General features: G+C 33.3%; 1 protein-coding gene and 1 pseudogene across 1 annotated transcript; both read right to left on the reverse strand.

Moving 5' to 3' along the window:
* Positions 1-558: 558 nt before the first annotated feature.
* Positions 559-1,617, reverse strand: LOC122590720 (receptor-like protein EIX1). Its single transcript, XM_043762902.1, has one exon. It carries the CDS (start codon positions 1,615-1,617, stop codon positions 559-561), a length of 1,059 nt encoding a protein of 352 aa, XP_043618837.1.
* Positions 1,618-3,417: 1,800 nt separating this feature from the next.
* LOC122590729 lies at positions 3,418-15,671 on the reverse strand (annotated as a pseudogene).
* Positions 15,672-19,728: the final 4,057 nt, after the last annotated feature.

Consider the following 19,728-nt stretch of genomic DNA (forward strand, 5'->3'; position numbering starts at 1 on the left):
TATGTTGATTTAAATCTATTGAAAATTTATTTGTCTTTGGGATTTATATTTCATCTATTGATAAACATTTATAGTCATTTTTAAAGATTAATTTATATAATATAATTTGTTGCGTTTAGCTTATAGGCCCTTATTTTTCCTCTCGACCTACATCTATCAATCTTTAGGGATGACCCTGTTCCCACTCAATTTATTACTAGAAAGAAAGAGAATTTCTAGCCTTGTGAGTAATCCAATGCTTTTAGGTATGCTCCCACTTAAATTATTACTAGAAAGAAAGAGAACTTCTAGCCTTGTGAGTAATCCAATGTTTTCAGGTATGCTCCCACTCAGTTGATTTAAAGGAAGAAAAAGATTTTCAAGCATTGATAATTGTCCAAGGCTTTCAGGTATACTCCCACTCAATTGATTACTATCAAGATAGATCACTTGTAGCCTCGTGAGTAGTCCAATGCTTTTGGGTATGCTCCCATTCAATTGGTTAGATTGAAGAGAAAGTCTTTCAAGCATCGATAGCCATCCAATGGTTTCAGGTATGTTCCCACTCAATTGATTACCTTAAAGATCGAGCTCTTGTAGCCTCGTGAGTAGTCCAATGCTTCCAGGTATGCTCCCACTCAAGTTATTATAACAAAAAAATAGCTCTTGTAGCCTCATGAGTAGTCCTATGCTTTTAGGTATGCTTCCACTCAATTGATTACTACAAAGAGAGATCACTCTTAGAGATGATAGGTCACCAAGTGAGGAAGGTATTCCACCAGACAAATGATTGAATGAAAGGTCGATGGAAGAAAGAGAACTCAAGTTTCCAATCGAATCAGGTATTCGGCCATGGAAGTTGTTGTCTTTAAGGTTTAGATTCACGAGATCAGTAAGGTTTGATAACCAAACAGGAATCGTCGAACTTATGTAGTTTCCGTAAATATTTAGTGAATCCAGAGAAGTGAAATTGATGAGCGTTTTGGGGGAGATATTGATATCACATGAGGCCAAGTTTAGTGTAAGCAAAAAAGGTAACACGCTAACCAGATAAAACCAATCAATATGGTTACCGATTGTTATCCCTGAGACATCCAAATGCTTTAACGAGGATAACAAAGACACCCACCGTAGATCATCCTTGACCATCAAAGAAACGTCATAGGGGAGAAATACTATGTCGTACCTATTTAGATGTTTAAGATCAAGATACTTTAACCTTGATAGATTTCCTAGATAAGGAGGGACTACACCACTAAAACCTGAGTAAGAAAGGTTAAGGTATTCCAAGTACTTGAAAGACCCAAAGAATTCAGGAATATTTTGTCTCGAGAAATTGTTCATGCTCAGATCCAAGTAACGCAAATGCTTCAAGTTTAGTAAGGAAGGACTTACCTTACCTTCTAGCCAATTGCTTGTGTTTAAAGTATTGTCGTCCATGAAAGATAATGGAGATCGAAGATCAAGTTTGACAACATGAGTATTTCTCCGGTCACACCCAACTCCCTTCCACTCGCAACATTCTACTCCGGTCCATATAGACTGACGATTTGCTTCATCTGTAAGTCCTTTTCTGAATTGAAGCAGTGATTGCCGTTCTGTTTGGATATTTGTAACATCTGAGGAAGCTGTGATCATGGTGTTGTTGCTGCTGCTTGTGCCATACGTTTGAAAGAATAGGAATGATGTAAAATGACAAGAAAATTGGTTTTCATTTTGGGGTAACCAAGATAGAGTACACGTTGTATAATTCAGAACACCGGGAGAATGGGGCACATATATAATACAGTATGGCTTAAACTTTCCATGAAAGTATACTTGGGTTGACATTGACTTTAGTCCATATTACATTTTAATAATATACTTGGATTTAATGATCACACAAAGACTTACATGAATTAGTGTCTGAATACAGAAAAGCTTGTTTGGGTGCATAACAAAATGTTACTATCAGTCAACGATTAACTGCAGTGTCAAACACGTAAACTTTCCTATAAAGTAGGATGTGTCTTTGAAACTTTAAGTGGTTTTCTGCTAGTGCTATCTTGACTTGCAGAATGTCCTTTGATTCTATTAGGACACCAGATTTGATTGAGTTGAAGGTCTAAGGTCTAATGTATTGAGTCAACCTAACATATTTCTTTTTGCAGCTGCATTTACTTATTGATTATTTTTCACGAGACTACGAGAGTTACAACTTGATCAACTCTAAATGGTTATACGATGCAACATTGCTCAAACCATTTGACCCATTTAGAGATATAACATACTTAATATCAACCCATGTGGACAGAAAGAGATGGAACTTCCCGCCTCCAATTACATGATGAACGCCATACTGTGTAACTAAAAACCGAGAAGAACCCATTTCTCATCAACCAAGGTAATTCTGCCACAAGTTTTAATATCGCTAACAGTTAGATACTAGATAGGACAAAGATATGGACAAATTCGCTATAGTATTCCCTATTATCTATTGTAACGATAAGGAAATTTTGTACAAATGGTAGATGAAACAAGAACTGGTTCCGCAGAACATATAATACAAATTAATTAACACACATAATTGCTGCTTATTTGAGGTTAAGGAGATTATAGACAGAAGAAGACGAAAAAGAAAGATTCACGATACCATGTGGTTTCCAATTTCCGAAGTAAAAAAAAAAAAAAGAACAAGAAGCAACGGGTATTCACCATGCAATTACTCTGGGTGCAAATAGATATGGCAAAGTGGGTGGGTTGGGTAACGAGATTAAAAGACTTAGTTTTTATGTGGGTATATTAGTCCTATAGTTTTGATAAATATTTATTTAATTAAATAAAATTGTAAGAACTATATCAATAATAGTTTTATATGTAAACCAATTACTAGGTTCAGAAGAATTTGAAAACACTTTGGATGGCTGTTGACCTCTGAATCATTACTCATTTAGCTGATACAACTGAAACCCGCCATATTGACACATCTAGATGTAAGAAGAGAACTTACCACAGACATACTAGTTTTGTATCCCTTGGTCCTTCCAATGCATCTTCACCTCTAACCTACACCCTTTTAACCCTCTTTCTTCCTTTTCAATTTGATGTGTCTCTCAAAACTGGTCAGCCAATATTTTACAGTGTCGTCATAACTAACCGATCAATAATTTGCCCTAACAAAGACTTACATATTGCTAATGTCATATGCATGAACGCTAATATAAGGAGTCATTGACGGTTATTTTTGTTTATCAAGTCCAAAACAATAACATGAAATTTGACTTAACGTATTAAGTTCTTAACTATTGAATTTATTAAGTAAAAAATAAACAAGACCTAAATGTTCAACATGAATACATGAATGCAATTACAATATTAATGAAGAAACAAAACCACTTAAAGGAGCTCAATAATTGTTACTGTATTCATATATCCTTCTTTCCTTTTTCAAGTTTCTAGTTATCTACCTTCTACTTGACTTAACGTTACTCCATTGATGGATGATGGTATAGGAAGATTTGAGGTGGATCCGTTCTCACTTCCTTGAATAAAGAACCCGGGCTGTTTAGGTGAAGGTAGTGAACCTTCTCCAACCAACATGGAAACCACCGATGGTGTGGTAGGTCTATCTTCTGCTCGTTGTTGCACACATAATAGACCAATGTGTACTGATCGCAACACTTCAGAAACCAAATGTGCCTTACCTAAAGATGCGTCAATTAGATCAAGAGACTTGCCTTCTTTGTAATGTCTCCATGCCTAAATGAAAACAAGTAATAAACACACACAAATTGTTAATACATTATGACTGCATAGTATCCTATCATCAATAAATAATCATAATCAAGACACTTACATATCCAAGAAGGTTGTCATGGTGGTCTTCATGACCAAAACTTGTATTTTTCTTCCCACTAACAATTTCCAACACCAAAACCCCAAAGCTAAATATATCTGACTTTACTGAAAAGAGACCATTTACTGCATACTCTGGAGATATGTATCCCCTGAGTAACAAAATCAGACTGTGGAAATCAATCAATAATAGAAGGGGAAAAGGTGTGTCATATGCCTCAAAGACAGCAAAGTTCAAGTATTCTTACAATGTTCCCACCACTCTCTTGGTATTTGCTTCACTCTCGTGTCCTTTAAACATTCTTGCCAAACCAAAATCTGATATTTTTGGGTTCATCTCATGATCCAGCAAAATATTGCCTGCTTTTAAATCTCAATGGACAACTCTAAGTCGCGAATCTTGATGCAAGTAAAGAAGACCTCGTGCAATGCCATTGATAATGTGGAAACGTTGTGGCCAATCAAGTAATGACTTCCTTAAATCATCTGCTCAGTATGCAAATGCATCATTTAGAAAATTTATATTCGGCGTATTTTATTCTATATGTTTAATGGAATAGATGACATTGAAAGATAGTCTAACCAAATATAAACCAGTCCAGGCTTTTGTTTTGCATGTATTCATAAACCAGCATTGTCTCATCTCGTTGGATGCAATATCCTAAGAGCTTCACAAGATTCCGATGCTGGAGTTTAGCAATGCATATAACTTCATTTTCAAATTCGTCAAGTCCTTGTCTTGAATACTTTGAGAGTCGCTTCACAGCAATCTCCAGTCCTCCTTCTAGCACACCCTGGATATGTACTTCAATTATTAGAAAATTAATTTGTGGAAAATGTAAAGTTGAAGGCACTATTGTACTTTGTGTTTAGTCATTTCACACTTCACACACTTTCGCCATAATCAAAAAACAAATATCTTCTGATCCGTTTTAAATGTCCAATTTTGACTTTCTGATTCTTTCTTTTTCAACTTTAGTTTGTTTTATGCATTACTTAATGAAAAAAATATGAATGGATTGGGGGTTTTATTTTTATTATTATTATTTTTTTTAACAGGGTTTAAATATATTTTCATTGGTGTATTTTTTATCTAAGTAGTTTATATAACACAAACAAATATATCTAAAGTTAAATATGAAATATAAAAGACTTAGAAAAAGTCAAAGTAGACATTTACATTGGGATTTAGGTACTTATATATATCCTCTTTTCCTTTCTGTTTGTTTGCTATGGCAGCTAAAATGGTTTACTGTTTGATAGCATTACCTTATACACTGGACCAAACCCGCCTTCTCCAAGCTGGTTGGCAATAGAAAAGTTATCGGTTGCTTTTGAAATTCTTGATAAGCTAAACACCGCTAACTCTATACTTCCATTCTTACTGTTACTGTTGTGATCTTTGTCTAATACTTTGACTGATCTACCTGTAAAATATGAAGTTGAGACGAACTTATAATATAACTATATAGTTATCACGAGGTATATATTTACTCATACAGATACCATCTAGAAATAGAACTAGCATTGAGATCAAATTCTCTTGCCTTCTCTTACTGCATCTGATCTCCGCTTCCTCTTACTCCAAAAATAGAGTGCCGATATAGCGCCCAACATAGCCAACCCAGCTGGTATTGACGAAGCAACTGCAGTAACCACTCGTTTTCTTTTGTGGATGCTGGTATGGAGATCTATGAAATATTACCAAGGTCAAGCAAGTTTAGAGTAATTAATCCTAATACATGGTGGAAGAGCAGACATATTCAGCATGTGCTTTGCTAATATAAAGAAAGCACAAGAGTACATATATACATCCATCTGCTAGTAGGCTAAAAAAATTTGGCCCGTTTATGCCAGGCAGTTATAAACAGTTTCAGCCGAGATTTCGTTTCAAGTTTTTGGTTATTAGTGGAGTAATAACTATTTTGTGTTTCGTTTCAAGTTTTTGTCCTTGATCTAAACATCTATTAACAAGTTAGAGTGAACCCATAGGTTATGGTTGTATCCCAGACAACTTAAAGATATGTGTGATTTTGTGGAACCTAAAAAAATGGTTGTGGTCATGTATGAGGTAGGTTGACCAAAAGCAAACTCTGGTGGAAAAAATAAGAACAAAGAAAATAAGAAAAAGGAACAGACACATACGATCATATATAGTATTTATGACCTGTTAAATGACACTTGTAACAAAAAAGGTTACGTCGTGCACTTTAGAAAATCAAAATTTATAAAGAAATTTTAGATTACGCGACAAAAAAAAACCATGTAGGTCGGTCACTGTAGTTAACAGAGCCTATGTTAATAGCCTAATAGGGATTTTAGCTCTTTGTGAATCACAGAAAATTGAGAATTAATCTTCATTAATAAGCATAACTAAATAAAAGTAAAAGTAAAGTAACCCCTAATGTCGTCTTTGATAGTGCATGGGAGAGGTTGAGATGTAGACAGTCTTACACTTACCAAAGGTAGAGAGGCTGCTTCCAGTTTCTACCGAAGGTAAAAAAAAAAGGGCCTCCAACCATGTTGGGCATGAAGATCGAACTCATTACCTCTGTCTCTAGAGGCAAGAGCTCAAGCACTAAACCCAATTGGTTTTTTTAATAAGCATAACTAAATGAAACATCATAATAAGTAGCTTAAATATATTTACTTGCCTAATAATTCAGAAGCTGCCAGTCTAACATAAAGATCCTGCCCATTCTGTGGGTAGACTCGGGTGTCAATCAAATCTCCAAACCAGAGCAAGCATCCAACTCCATCTGGATTGACGTTTGGATTGGCATAGGCGTTGCATGAGCAATTCTTCTTGCAAGCCACCTTACATTCCTCAAGGCTCAAGTTGCCATTATACACAGCATTCACTGTGTATGGCAATTTCATGCTCGAAAACTTATAAAATCCTTCTCGTGGACCACAATCCAAATCCACAATCCGACGACAACCACTAGTCCAATTATCAGGAGTCAACTCTTCTGGATTCTTTAATACAAATCCTTTCAAGCACCCGCAGTTAGGATTAGCTATAGTACTACAGCTTCCATATGGCCCACAGAGTCCGTAGCTGTCACAATTATCCATGGGTAAGGTGAAATCTTGCATCCATACTTGGTTGCGATAATTTAAATGCCAGATCTCAAACTTCCCAGCAGGGGTCAATGTATGCCTTATTGAGAATGAGGTGCTATTGTACGTATACTTATAGTACATCTCTCTGTCATTGATAATCATATCAACTTTGTATACATAAACGGGGTTAGGTTTATAGTTTGGCTGGCCAGCAAATGCAATGCCGTTATATGGCCCGATTCTTGATTGAATAACAGAATTTTCCGAATGTGTACTTGCACATATTTACCCTTAACCATTGTAAACTTGACTGTATACTCACCTGGGGAAGGATCATCGCCGCTTCTCCATGACGTCAGGTACATTTCTCGTCCTGTCACGAGGTCCTTGCCAAACTTCATTCCTGATACGAGGGTATCACCAGGATCATCAAAACTTTGCCAAAGGACACTGTTTCCGCTCTTTATCACCAGATTCCCAGAATCCAACAGTTGTGCTACAGGACTATCCTCTGTACTAGATACAGAGGAGTTGGATGACCAAATGACATTACTGCTGTTAACAACAGAAAGGACTCCTTGGCGATCCAATTTGACCATGCCCGAGGTGTTAGCAAGTGGAGTTTCCCGGTTAGCGACCCATATAACTCTATGAGGTGATGTGTGCTTAAACCATATCCCCAAGTACCCCTTCATCGAAGTGCCTGGGCTAAAGAAACCCAACTCGAATATGTCGTTTCTTGAAACAATGGTGTCACCATCTGCAATGTTCTGAGACACAACTATAGTGTCTAATGAACTAGTCGTTGGTGTTAGCAAGAATAAGGCAATATATAGGAGTAACATTATTATTATGGTATATATGATTCTTATTAATGCACTGAATCTTTTGATTGTTGTTTCCCTATAACTTGATTAATTACTCTTCATTATTTTTTTGAAAGCCCATTAATTATACTTTTAAGCCTGAAAAAAGGTAAACTTCAAAGATAAATATTTCTAGTCATTTTCCAACAGCAAAGACTTCTTTGCCTCTTTGTATGTAGACAAAGTTTGCCAAAAATAAAGCTTCTCCCTGCCGCCATGATTTATACATATATTAATACAATATACTTGATACGTCATACGATTGATTTTTCATTTTTCTTGCGTAAAGAACATGTTTTTTTTTTTTTTCCGTTTAGTGAAACGTTATAAAAATACACGTTGCAGAAGAAAATTTTTTTCAAAACTTTATATATATCTATTTGTTAACATGTGAACGAAAATGTGAACATATTCATTCACAAGTTCACAAAATGCTATTTTGAAGGTTTTGTAAAAAAGTTTCTTCTACAACATACTTTTTTTTATATCATTTCACTTGTGAATGAAACATGTGAACAAATAAATTATTTAAAAGTTTTTATGATTTTTACAAAAAAAATTGTTCTCAAAAACTCTACTCAACCCTATATATTTAATTAGTATGTGTGGTGTATGAAAAAAACTGATTTAGTGTGAGGAAAAGGAGAGGAAGAGCTTTTTATAGGACAGGTTTAAGTTGAATAAAAAATTACTCGATCACAGGTTAATATTATAATGCATAAGTTAATTAAGTTTTACCACTTCTGTTTAGTTTTTTATTGAATAACTTGCATCATACATTGTTTAACATAACTTATGTCATACTAAAGATCTGGTTGGTTTGCTTGAATCCTATGGAATTCATAGGAATAGAAATTTGAATTATGTTCATTCAGATGTTTGGTTGGCCTAAATAAAAGAATTGGAATTTGAAACTTTCCAAATAATTCCTTAAAATAAGGAATTTAGAACTCCTTCCATATATCAAAACTCAAAAAAATGTTTTAAATTCCAATGTAATTTAAGTATTTTAACTAAAAGACCTCACTTGTTATACATATCACTTTATTGTTATTACTAATATTATTTATTATTATTATTATTATTATTATTATTATTATTATTATTATTATTAAAATATATATTAATAGTTATTAATTTTATAAATTGTTATATATTAATATTACTTATTATTATTATTTATTTATAAGTATTTACTACTTTAATTTAGTTTGATTATTTGTTTTTTTTTATTTTTTACTATTTATAAAATTATATGATTTTAGAATATTATTGATTTAATGTATTAGTATTAATTATGTATCATTTATTATATTACTTTATATTAATTTTTTAGTATTATTTTGATTATTTGTTTTTATTATATATATATATATTAATGATATATATAATAGTATATATACTAGTTTTTGACCCCGGGCGTTGCCCCGGATCATTGTTGCGTCATGCAAACATACATACAACATTACTTAAAAGTTTGGATTATTAAAGTTTAGTATAAGGGGTAGAAACTAAAAAAATAGGTGGCTAAAACTAATAGTTTGATGGTAAAAATTAGAAGTCATAAAATAAGATATAGAAAGTAAAAAAACTTAATTTTTTTTTTAGAACAGTGAAGGGCCGGACCACGGGTATCCGGACTAATGGAGGGCCTACCCCGATCCCCTCCCCCCGTCTGCCCATCTGGTAAATTTAACTCGCACGCCAAGAATATTGGCTAGTAACAATGCTTGAGATGAGATTCAAACATGTGACCCTTGTTACAACATATAGGGTGTCCAACCACTATACTTAAGTGAAAACCCACAGTTAATTGATAAAAAATAAAAGTTTTAAAACTAAACTATACTTAAGTTTGTATAAAAAAAAATTATACTAAAGTTAAAAAAAATCAAAAGTTAAATGGTAAAAATAAGAAATTCGAATAAAAGTTAAAGATCTTAAAATAAGTTTGAATACAAAAAATTAGGCTAAAGTTGAAAATCCAAAAGTTAAGTGGTTTAAAAAAAGTTAGACTATAAGTTTAAAATTCAAAAGTTAAGTGTTAAGATCAAAAGTAAAAAGAAAAAAGATTTGATGATTAAAGTTAAAACCCAAAGTTAATTGATAAAAATTTAAAACTTTAAAAGTAAATTATACTTAAATTTGTATACAAAAAGTTAGACTAAAGTTAAGAATCCAAAATTAAGTAGTTTACAAAAGTTAGACTAAAGTTAAAAATCTAAAAGTTAAGTGTTAAAAATAAGAAACTATAAACGTATACAATCGTAAAAAAAAATTTTAAAAAACTTACATCAACGATGACATCAGCAAGTACTGTAGCTAAGCCTTCATAAAATGTTATATATAATATATAATTACATATATCTCTAAATAGGGGTGGGTTATTTTAGGGACATCTTAAATTAAGGACCATGTAACTTACACATGTGTAAGTCATGGTTACTGTCACCGCAAGATAATGGTGGTAGTTGGAGATGGTGGTGGTGGTGGTGGTGGTGATGGTGGTGATGGTTGTATAACTTACACATGTGTAAATTGTAACTAACCCACACATGTGTAAATTGTGGTGACGGTGGTCGCCATCGCCGGAGGATCATGGTGGTGGTCGGAGATGGCGGTGATGGTGATGGTGATGGTGATGGTGATGGTGGTGGTGGTCGGAGATGGTAAAAATTAAATGATTGAGATTTGTCTCTAATAGTCCCTAATTTAAGATGTCCCTAATTTAACTTTTTTTTCTCCCCAAACATGCTATCAAAATGATATATATCCCCAACTAAAAGTAAAAAATACAAATATCCCTAAAATATCCTTTTTAATACCCCTAAAATATCTCTAATAGACAAATATACTTTTTAATTAAATATGTTACAAACTAACCGTATGTTTTTTCTCTCTCTACAATATTTTTTGTCCCATCACAAATTCACAATCTAGTGAAGGAATCTCGGAAATTCATTTTCTAGCATCATAAGGGCACTAGGAGTCGTCTTATAAATTTATCAACCTTCCGAACCTGTAATATTCTGCCAACTCATATGAACCTTTCAGCCCTCCTGCCCCTCCAGCCTCCCAAACTACTTACCACTTTACCAGTGGTCCATACGCTTTAAACCTTTCAGATTTTATTTTATAACTAAATGAAAATCCTTTTTAATAATAAAAACAATTTCATTCATAAAAACACATACAATACTTAAAAAAAAACAATACATAATAAAGACACGCTCTATAAAATCTAATAAAAAACAATACATAATAAAAACACGTTCTCTAAAATCTAAAAAAAACAATACTTAACGCCAACCAAATTGAGAATCCGTAGAGTCCACGTCGTTGTCACCATCATTGCAGTGGATGTATTCATAATGTTCAGGGGATTCGTTTTCTAGTCGCCAAGAGTTGCGTATTCCTTTCTCGGGTCAATCTTGATCATAACCCGGGGGACGCAGACAAACGTTGGAAGGGCCAACACTACCTTGCCAATACTTTGCATGGTAAAGTGTGGTCGTTAATGTTGACTCGGCATCGGTAAGCTCCAGAATGATTTTATCCCACCAGTCCACTTTTTGTTGCAGGTATGTCATGTATATCGAGGGCAGCCGGATGCCCTCCACGTTTTTCAAATTCAGCCATAAACAACCTTTTAATCCTCTTTCTTTCTTTTTAATTCGATGTGTATCTCGAATTGGTCAGCCAAAATTTTACAGCGTTGTCGTAAACAAGCAATCAATAATTCCTAACAAAGACTTATATATTGCTAATATACCGGGGTATTTTTTATTTTTTTTTTTGAACAGCAAAATAATGATTTTATTGATAATGACCATTCTAGGAAGGTGCTAGAGGTCTAAGTTACAAACATACAAAACAACAAATCTAGACTACATGCAGTACAATACACTAGATTCATCCTGAACACATTGACTGCGAGGAATGCAAAAGAGTTGAAAAAACTTGTGCCAATTACAGTTGCTAGAGACACAAGAAAGTATATCAGGGTAATTGACGGTTATTTTGCTTATCAAGTAAATAAAATAACATAAAATTTTACTTAATGCATTAAATTCTTATACATTGAGTTTATAGTAAGTAAAAAATAAACAAGAACTAAATGTTCCACAAGAATACATGATACAATTATAAGGAACATGATAAATCCTTCTAAAGATTAACCTAAAAATCTTACAAATATAAGAAGGTTATTATTTCAGGAGGATTTATCATCTCCCAATTATAATATTAATGAAAAAACAAAACCACTTAAACGAGCTAATCAATTGTTACTGTATTCATATATCCTTCTTTCCTTTTTCAAGTTTCTAGTTATCTACCTTCTACTTGACTTAATGTTACCCCATTGACGGATGATGGTATAGGAAGATTTGATGTGGATCCGTTCTCACTTCCTTGAATAAAGAACCCGGCTGTTTAGGTGAAGGTAGTGAACCTTCCCCACCCAACATGGAAACCACCGATAGTGTGGTAGGTCTATCTTCTGCTCGTTGTTGCACACATAATAGACCAATGTGTACTGATCGCAACACTTCAGCAACCGAATGTGCCTTACCTATAGATGCGTCAATTAGATCAAGAGACTTGCCTTCTTTGTAAAGTCTCCATGCCTAAATGAAAACAGACACAATTTGTTATACATTATAACTGCATAGTATCCTATCATCAATTAATTATCATAATTAAGACACTTACATATCCAAGAAGGTTATCATGGTGGTCTTCATGAGAAAAACTTGTATTTTTCTTCCCACTCACAATTTCCAACACCAAAACCCCAAAGCTAAAAATATCTGATTTTACTGAAAAGAGACCATTTACTGCATACTCTGGAGATATGTATCCCCTGAGTAACAACATCAGGCCGTGGAAATCAATGAATAATAGAAGGAAAAGAAAAAGTTTCATATGCATCAAAGAGAGCAAAGTCCAATTATTCTTACAACGTTCCCACCACTCTCTTGGTATTTGCTTCACTCTCGTGTCCTTTAAACATTCTTGCCAAACCAAAATCCGATATTTTTGGGTTCATCTCATGATCCAGCAAAATATTGCCTGCTTTTAAATCTCTATGGACAACTCTAAGTCGTGAATCTTGATGCAGATAGACAAGACCTCGCGCAATGCCATTGATAATGTGGAAACGTTGTGGCCAATCAAGTAATGACTTCCTTAAATCATCTGCTCAGCATGCAAAAGCATCATTAAAAAAATTTATATTCATCGTATTTTATTCTATTATGGAATATATGACATTGAAAGATAGTCTAACCAAATATAAACCAGTCCAGGCTTTTGTTATGCATGTATTCATAAATCAGCATTGTCTCATCTCGTTGGATGCAGTATCCTAGGAGCTTCACAAGATTCCGATGTTGGAGTTTAGCAATGCATATAACTTCATTTTCAAATTCGTCAAGTCCTTGTCTTGAATACTTTGAGAGCCGCTTCACAGCAATCTCCAGTCCTCCTTCTAGCACACCCTGGATATGTACTTCAAGTATTAACACATTAATTTGTGTAAAATGTAAAGTTGAAGGGACTATTATATTTTGTTTTTAGTCATTTCACCGTTCACACAGTTTCGCCATAATCAAAAAAATAAGTACCTTCCATTCCAATTTTGAGTTTTTGATTCTTTCTTTTTCAACTTTAACCTTGAGTATTTTTATTCATTTTATGCAATACTTGATGAAAATTTTTTTTTAATTGAACAGAGTTTAAATTTATTTATGTTCCTGTCTGTTTTGTTTGATAGCATTACCTTGTACACTGGACCAAACCCGCCTTCTCCAAGCTGGTTGGCAATAGAAAAGTTATCGGTTGCTTTAGAAATTGTTGATAAGCTATACACCGGTAACTCTATACTTCCATTCTTACTGCTACTGTTGTGATCTTTGTCTAATACTTTGACTTTTCTACCTGTAAAATATGAAGTTGAGACGAACTTATTATGATACCATTTAATTATCATGGGGTATTCACGCATACGAATACCATCTAGAAATAGAACTGCATTTAGATCAATTTCTCTTGCCTTCTCTTACTGCATCTGATCTCCACTTCCTCTTACTCCAAAAATAGAGTGCCGATATAGCGCCCAAATAGCCAATCCAGCTGATATTGACAAAGCAACTCTAGTAACTGCTCGTTTCCTTTTGTGGGCTGGAAATGACATCTAAGAGATATTACCAAGGTCAAGCAAACAAACCACTAGCAAGTTTAGAGTAATCCTAATACATATATACATATTTTTGTTTTATATAGTAAAATATTTTAGTCTTGTAATTTGACAATCAGTTATTCTAAAGAGTATGAGTGTCCTGATATAACCAGTAGACTAAAAAATTTGGCCCGTTTATGCCAGGCAGTTATAAACAGTTTCAGCCGAGGTTTCGTTTCATGTTTTTTGGTTATTAGTGGAGTAATAACGGGGCATGAAGATGAAATTGATGTAGGTCCTTGATTTAAACATGTATTAACAAGTTAGATTGAACCCAAGGGCCGTGTTTGATTAGTGTACTTTATGGTACATTAATCAAAAACAATGAGGTAGCTCTTTGTGAATCACAGAAAATTGAGTATTAATCTTCATTAATAAGCATAACTAAATAAAACATCATAATAAGTATCTTAAAGATATTTGCTTACCTAATAATTCGGAAGCTGCCAGTCTAACATAAAGATCCTGCCCGTTCTGTGGGTACGCTCGGGTATCAATCAAATCTCCAAACCATAGCAAGCATCCAACTCCACCTGGATTCATGTTTGGATTTGCATAGGCGTTGCAAGAGCAATTATTCTTGCAAGCTACCTTACATTCCTTGAGGCTCAAGTTGCCATTATACACAGCATTCACTGTGTATGGCAATTTCATGCTCGAAAACTTATAAAATCCTTCTCGTGGACCACAATCCAAATCCACAATCCGACGACAACCACTAGTCCAATTATCAGGAGTCAACTCTTCTGGATTCTTTAATACAAATCCTTTCAAGCACCCGCAGTTAGGATTAGCTATAGTACTACAGCTTCCATATGGCCCACAGAGTCCGTAGCTGTCACAATTATCCATGGGTAAGGTGAAATCTTGCATCCATACTTGGTTGCGATAATTTAAATGCCAGATCTCAAACTTCCCAGCAGGGGTCAATGTATGCCTTATTGAGAATGAGGTGCTATTGTACGTATACTTATAGTACATCTCTCTGTCATTGATAATCATATCAACTTTGTATACATAAACGGGGTTAGGTTTATAGTTTGGCTGGCCAGCAAATGCAATGCCGTTATATGGCCCGATTCTTGATTGAATAACAGAATTTTCCGAATGTGTACTTGCACATATTTACCCTTAACCATTGTAAACTTGACTGTATACTCACCTGGGGAAGGATCATCGCCGCTTCTCCATGACGTCAGGTACATTTCTCGTCCTGTCACGAGGTCCTTGCCAAACTTCATTCCTGATACGAGGGTATCACCAGGATCATCAAAACTTTGCCAAAGGACACTGTTTCCGCTCTTTATCACCAGATTCCCAGAATCCAACAGTTGTGCTACAGGACTATCCTCTGTACTAGATACAGAGGAGTTGGATGACCAAATGACATTACTGCTGTTAACAACAGAAAGGACTCCTTGGCGATCCAATTTGACCATGCCCGAGGTGTTAGCAAGTGGAGTTTCCCGGTTAGCGACCCATATAACTCTATGAGGTGATGTGTGCTTAAACCATATCCCCAAGTACCCCTTCATCGAAGTGCCTGGGCTAAAGAAACCCAACTCGAATATGTCGTTTCTTGAAACAATGGTGTCACCATCTGCAATGTTCTGAGACACAACTATAGTGTCTAATGAACTAGTCGTTGGTGTTAGCAAGAATAAGGCAATATATAGGAGTAACATTATTATTATGGTATATATGATTCTTATTAATGCACTGAATCTTTTGATTGTTGTTTCCCTATAACTTGATTAATTACTCTTCATTATTTTTTTGAAAGCCCATTAATTATACTTTTAAGCCTGAAAAAAGGTAAACTTCAAAGATAAATATTTCTAGTCATTTTCCAACAGCAAAGACTTCTTTGCCTCTTTGTATGTAGACAAAGTTTGCCAAAAATAAAGCTTCTCCCTGCCGCCATGATTTATACATATATTAATACAATATACTTGATACGTCATACGATTGATTTTTCATTTTTCTTGCGTAAAGAACATGTTTTTTTTTTTTTTCCGTTTAGTGAAACGTTATAAAAATACACGTTGCAGAAGAAAATTTTTTTTCAAAACTTTATATATATCTATTTGTTAACATGTGAACGAAAATGTGAACATATTCATTCACAAGTTCACAAAATGCTATTTTGAAGGTTTTGTAAAAAAGTTTCTTCTACAACATACTTTTTTTTATATCATTTCACTTGTGAATGAAACATGTGAACAAATAAATTATTTAAAAGTTTTTATGATTTTTACAAAAAAAATTGTTCTCAAAAACTCTACTCAACCCTATATATTTAATTAGTATGTGTGGTGTATGAAAAAAACTGATTTAGTGTGAGGAAAAGGAGAGGAAGAGCTTTTTATAGGACAGGTTTAAGTTGAATAAAAAATTACTCGATCACAGGTTAATATTATAATGCATAAGTTAATTAAGTTTTACCACTTCTGTTTAGTTTTTTATTGAATAACTTGCATCATACATTGTTTAACATAACTTATGTCATACTAAAGATCTGGTTGGTTTGCTTGAATCCTATGGAATTCATAGGAATAGAAATTTGAATTATGTTCATTCAGATGTTTGGTTGGCCTAAATAAAAGAATTGGAATTTGAAACTTTCCAAATAATTCCTTAAAATAAGGAATTTAGAACTCCTTCCATATATCAAAACTCAAAAAAATGTTTTAAATTCCAATGTAATTTAAGTATTTTAACTAAAAGACCTCACTTGTTATACATATCACTTTATTGTTATTACTAATATTATTTATTATTATTATTATTATTATTATTATTATTATTATTATTATTATTAAAATATATATTAATAGTTATTAATTTTATAAATTGTTATATATTAATATTACTTATTATTATTATTTATTATATAAGTATTTACTACTTTAATTTAGTTTGATTATTTGTTTTTTTTATTATTTTTTACTATTTATAAAATTATATGATTTTAGAATATTATTGATTTAATGTATTAGTATTAATTATGTATCATTTATTATATTACTTTATATTAATTTTTTTAGTATTATTTTGATTATTTGTTTTTATTATATATATATATATTAATGATATATATAATAGTATATATAACTAGTTTTTGACCCCGGGCGTTGCCCCGGGATCATTGTTGCGTCATGCAAACATACATACAACATTACTTAAAAGTTTGGATTATTAAAGTTTAGTATAAGGGGTAGAAACTAAAAAAATAGGTGGCTAAAACTAATAGTTTGATGGTAAAAATTAGAAGTCATAAAATAAGATATAGAAAGTAAAAAAACTTAATTTTTTTTTTAGAACAGTGAAGGGCCGGACCACGGGTATCCGGACTAATGGAGGGCCTACCCCGATCCCCTCCCCCCGTCTGCCCATCTGGTAAATTTAACTCGCACGCCAAGAATATTGGCTAGTAACAATGCTTGAGATGAGATTCAAACATGTGACCCTTGTTACAACATATAGGGTGTCCAACCACTATACTTAAGTGAAAACCCACAGTTAATTGATAAAAATAAAAGTTTTAAAACTAAACTATACTTAAGTTTGTATAAAAAAAAATTATACTAAAGTTAAAAAAAATCAAAAGTTAAATGGTAAAAATAAGAAATTCGAATAAAAGTTAAAGATCTTAAAATAAGTTTGAATACAAAAAATTAGGCTAAAGTTGAAAATCCAAAAGTTAAGTGGTTTAAAAAAAGTTAGACTATAAGTTTAAAATTCAAAAGTTAAGTGTTAAGATCAAAAGTAAAAAAGAAAAAAAGATTTGATGATTAAAGTTAAAACCCAAAGTTAATTGATAAAAATTTAAAACTTTAAAAGTAAATTATACTTAAATTTGTATACAAAAAGTTAGACTAAAGTTAAGAATCCAAAAATTAAGTAGTTTACAAAAAGTTAGACTAAAGTTAAAAATCTAAAAGTTAAGTGTTAAAAATAAGAAACTATAAACGTATACAATCGTAAAAAAAAATTTTAAAAAACTTACATCAACGATGACATCAGCAAGTACTGTAGCTAAGCCTTCATAAAATGTTATATATAATATATAATTACATATATCTCTAAATAGGGGTGGGTTATTTTAGGGACATCTTAAATTAAGGACCATGTAACTTACACATGTGTAAGTCATGGTTACTGTCACCGCAAGATAATGGTGGTAGTTGGAGATGGTGGTGGTGGTGGTGGTGGTGATGGTGGTGATGGTTGTATAACTTACACATGTGTAAATTGTAACTAACCCACACATGTGTAAATTGTGGTGACGGTGGTCGCCATCGCCGAGGATCATGGTGGTGGTCGGAGATGGCGGTGATGGTGATGGTGATGGTGATGGTGATGGTGGTGGTGGTCGGAGATGGTAAAAATTAAATGATTGAGATTTGTCTCTAATAGTCCCTAATTTAAGATGTCCCTAATTTAACTTTTTTTTCTCCCCAAACATGCTATCAAAATGATATATATCCCCAACTAAAAGTAAAAAATACAAATATCCCTAAAATATCCTTTTTAATACCCCTAAAATATCTCTAATAGACAAATATACTTTTTAATTAAATATGTTACAAACTAACCGTATGTTTTTTCTCTCTCTACAATATTTTTTGTCCCATCACAAATTCACAATCTAGTGAAGGAATCTCGGAAATTCATTTTCTAGCATCATAAGGGCACTAGGAGTCGTCTTATAAATTTATCAACCTTCCGAACCTGTAATATTCTGCCAACTCATATGAACCTTTCAGCCCTCCTGCCCCTCCAGCCTCCCAAACTACTTACCACTTTACCAGTGGTCCATACGCTTTAAACCTTTCAGATTTTATTTTATAACTAAATGAAAATCCTTTTTAATAATAAAAACAATTTCATTCATAAAAACACATACAATACTTAAAAAAAACAATACATAATAAAGACACGCTCTATAAAATCTAATAAAAAACAATACATAATAAAAACACGTTCTCTAAAATCTAAAAAAAACAATACTTAACGCCAACCAAATTGAGAATCCGTAGAGTCCACGTCGTTGTCACCATCATTGCAGTGGATGTATTCATAATGTTCAGGGGATTCGTTTTCTAGTCGCCAAGAGTTGCGTATTCCTTTCTCGGGTCAATCTTGATCATAACCCGGGGACGCAGACAAACGTTGGAAGGGCCAACACTACCTTGCCAATACTTTGCATGGTAAAGTGTGGTCGTTAATGTTGACTCGGCATCGGTAAGCTCCAGAATGATTTTATCCCACCAGTCCACTTTTTGTTGCAGGTATGTCATGTATATCGAGGGCAGCCGGATGCCCTCCACGTTTTTCAAATTCAGCCATAAACAACCTTTTAATCCTCTTTCTTTCTTTTTAATTCGATGTGTATCTCGAATTGGTCAGCCAAAATTTTACAGCGTTGTCGTAAACAAGCAATCAATAATTCCTAACAAAGACTTATATATTGCTAATATACCGGGGTATTTTTTATTTTTTTTTTTGAACAGCAAAATAATGATTTTATTGATAATGACCATTCTAGGAAGGTGCTAGAGGTCTAAGTTACAAACATACAAAAACAACAAATCTAGACTACATGCAGTACAATACACTAGATTCATCCTGAACACATTGACTGCGAGGAATGCAAAAGAGTTGAAAAAACTTGTGCCAATTACAGTTGCTAGAGACACAAGAAAGTATATCAGGGTAATTGACGGTTATTTTTGCTTA

This window comes from Erigeron canadensis, chromosome 1 (genome assembly GCF_010389155.1).
Source record: "Erigeron canadensis isolate Cc75 chromosome 1, C_canadensis_v1, whole genome shotgun sequence".
Classification (NCBI taxonomy): domain Eukaryota; kingdom Viridiplantae; phylum Streptophyta; class Magnoliopsida; order Asterales; family Asteraceae; genus Erigeron; species Erigeron canadensis.

Coding starts and splice junctions, on each gene's coding strand:
- LOC122590720 (XM_043762902.1), bottom strand. CDS start 1,617: ATGATCACAGCTTCCTCAGATGTTACAAATATCCAAACAGAACGGCAA.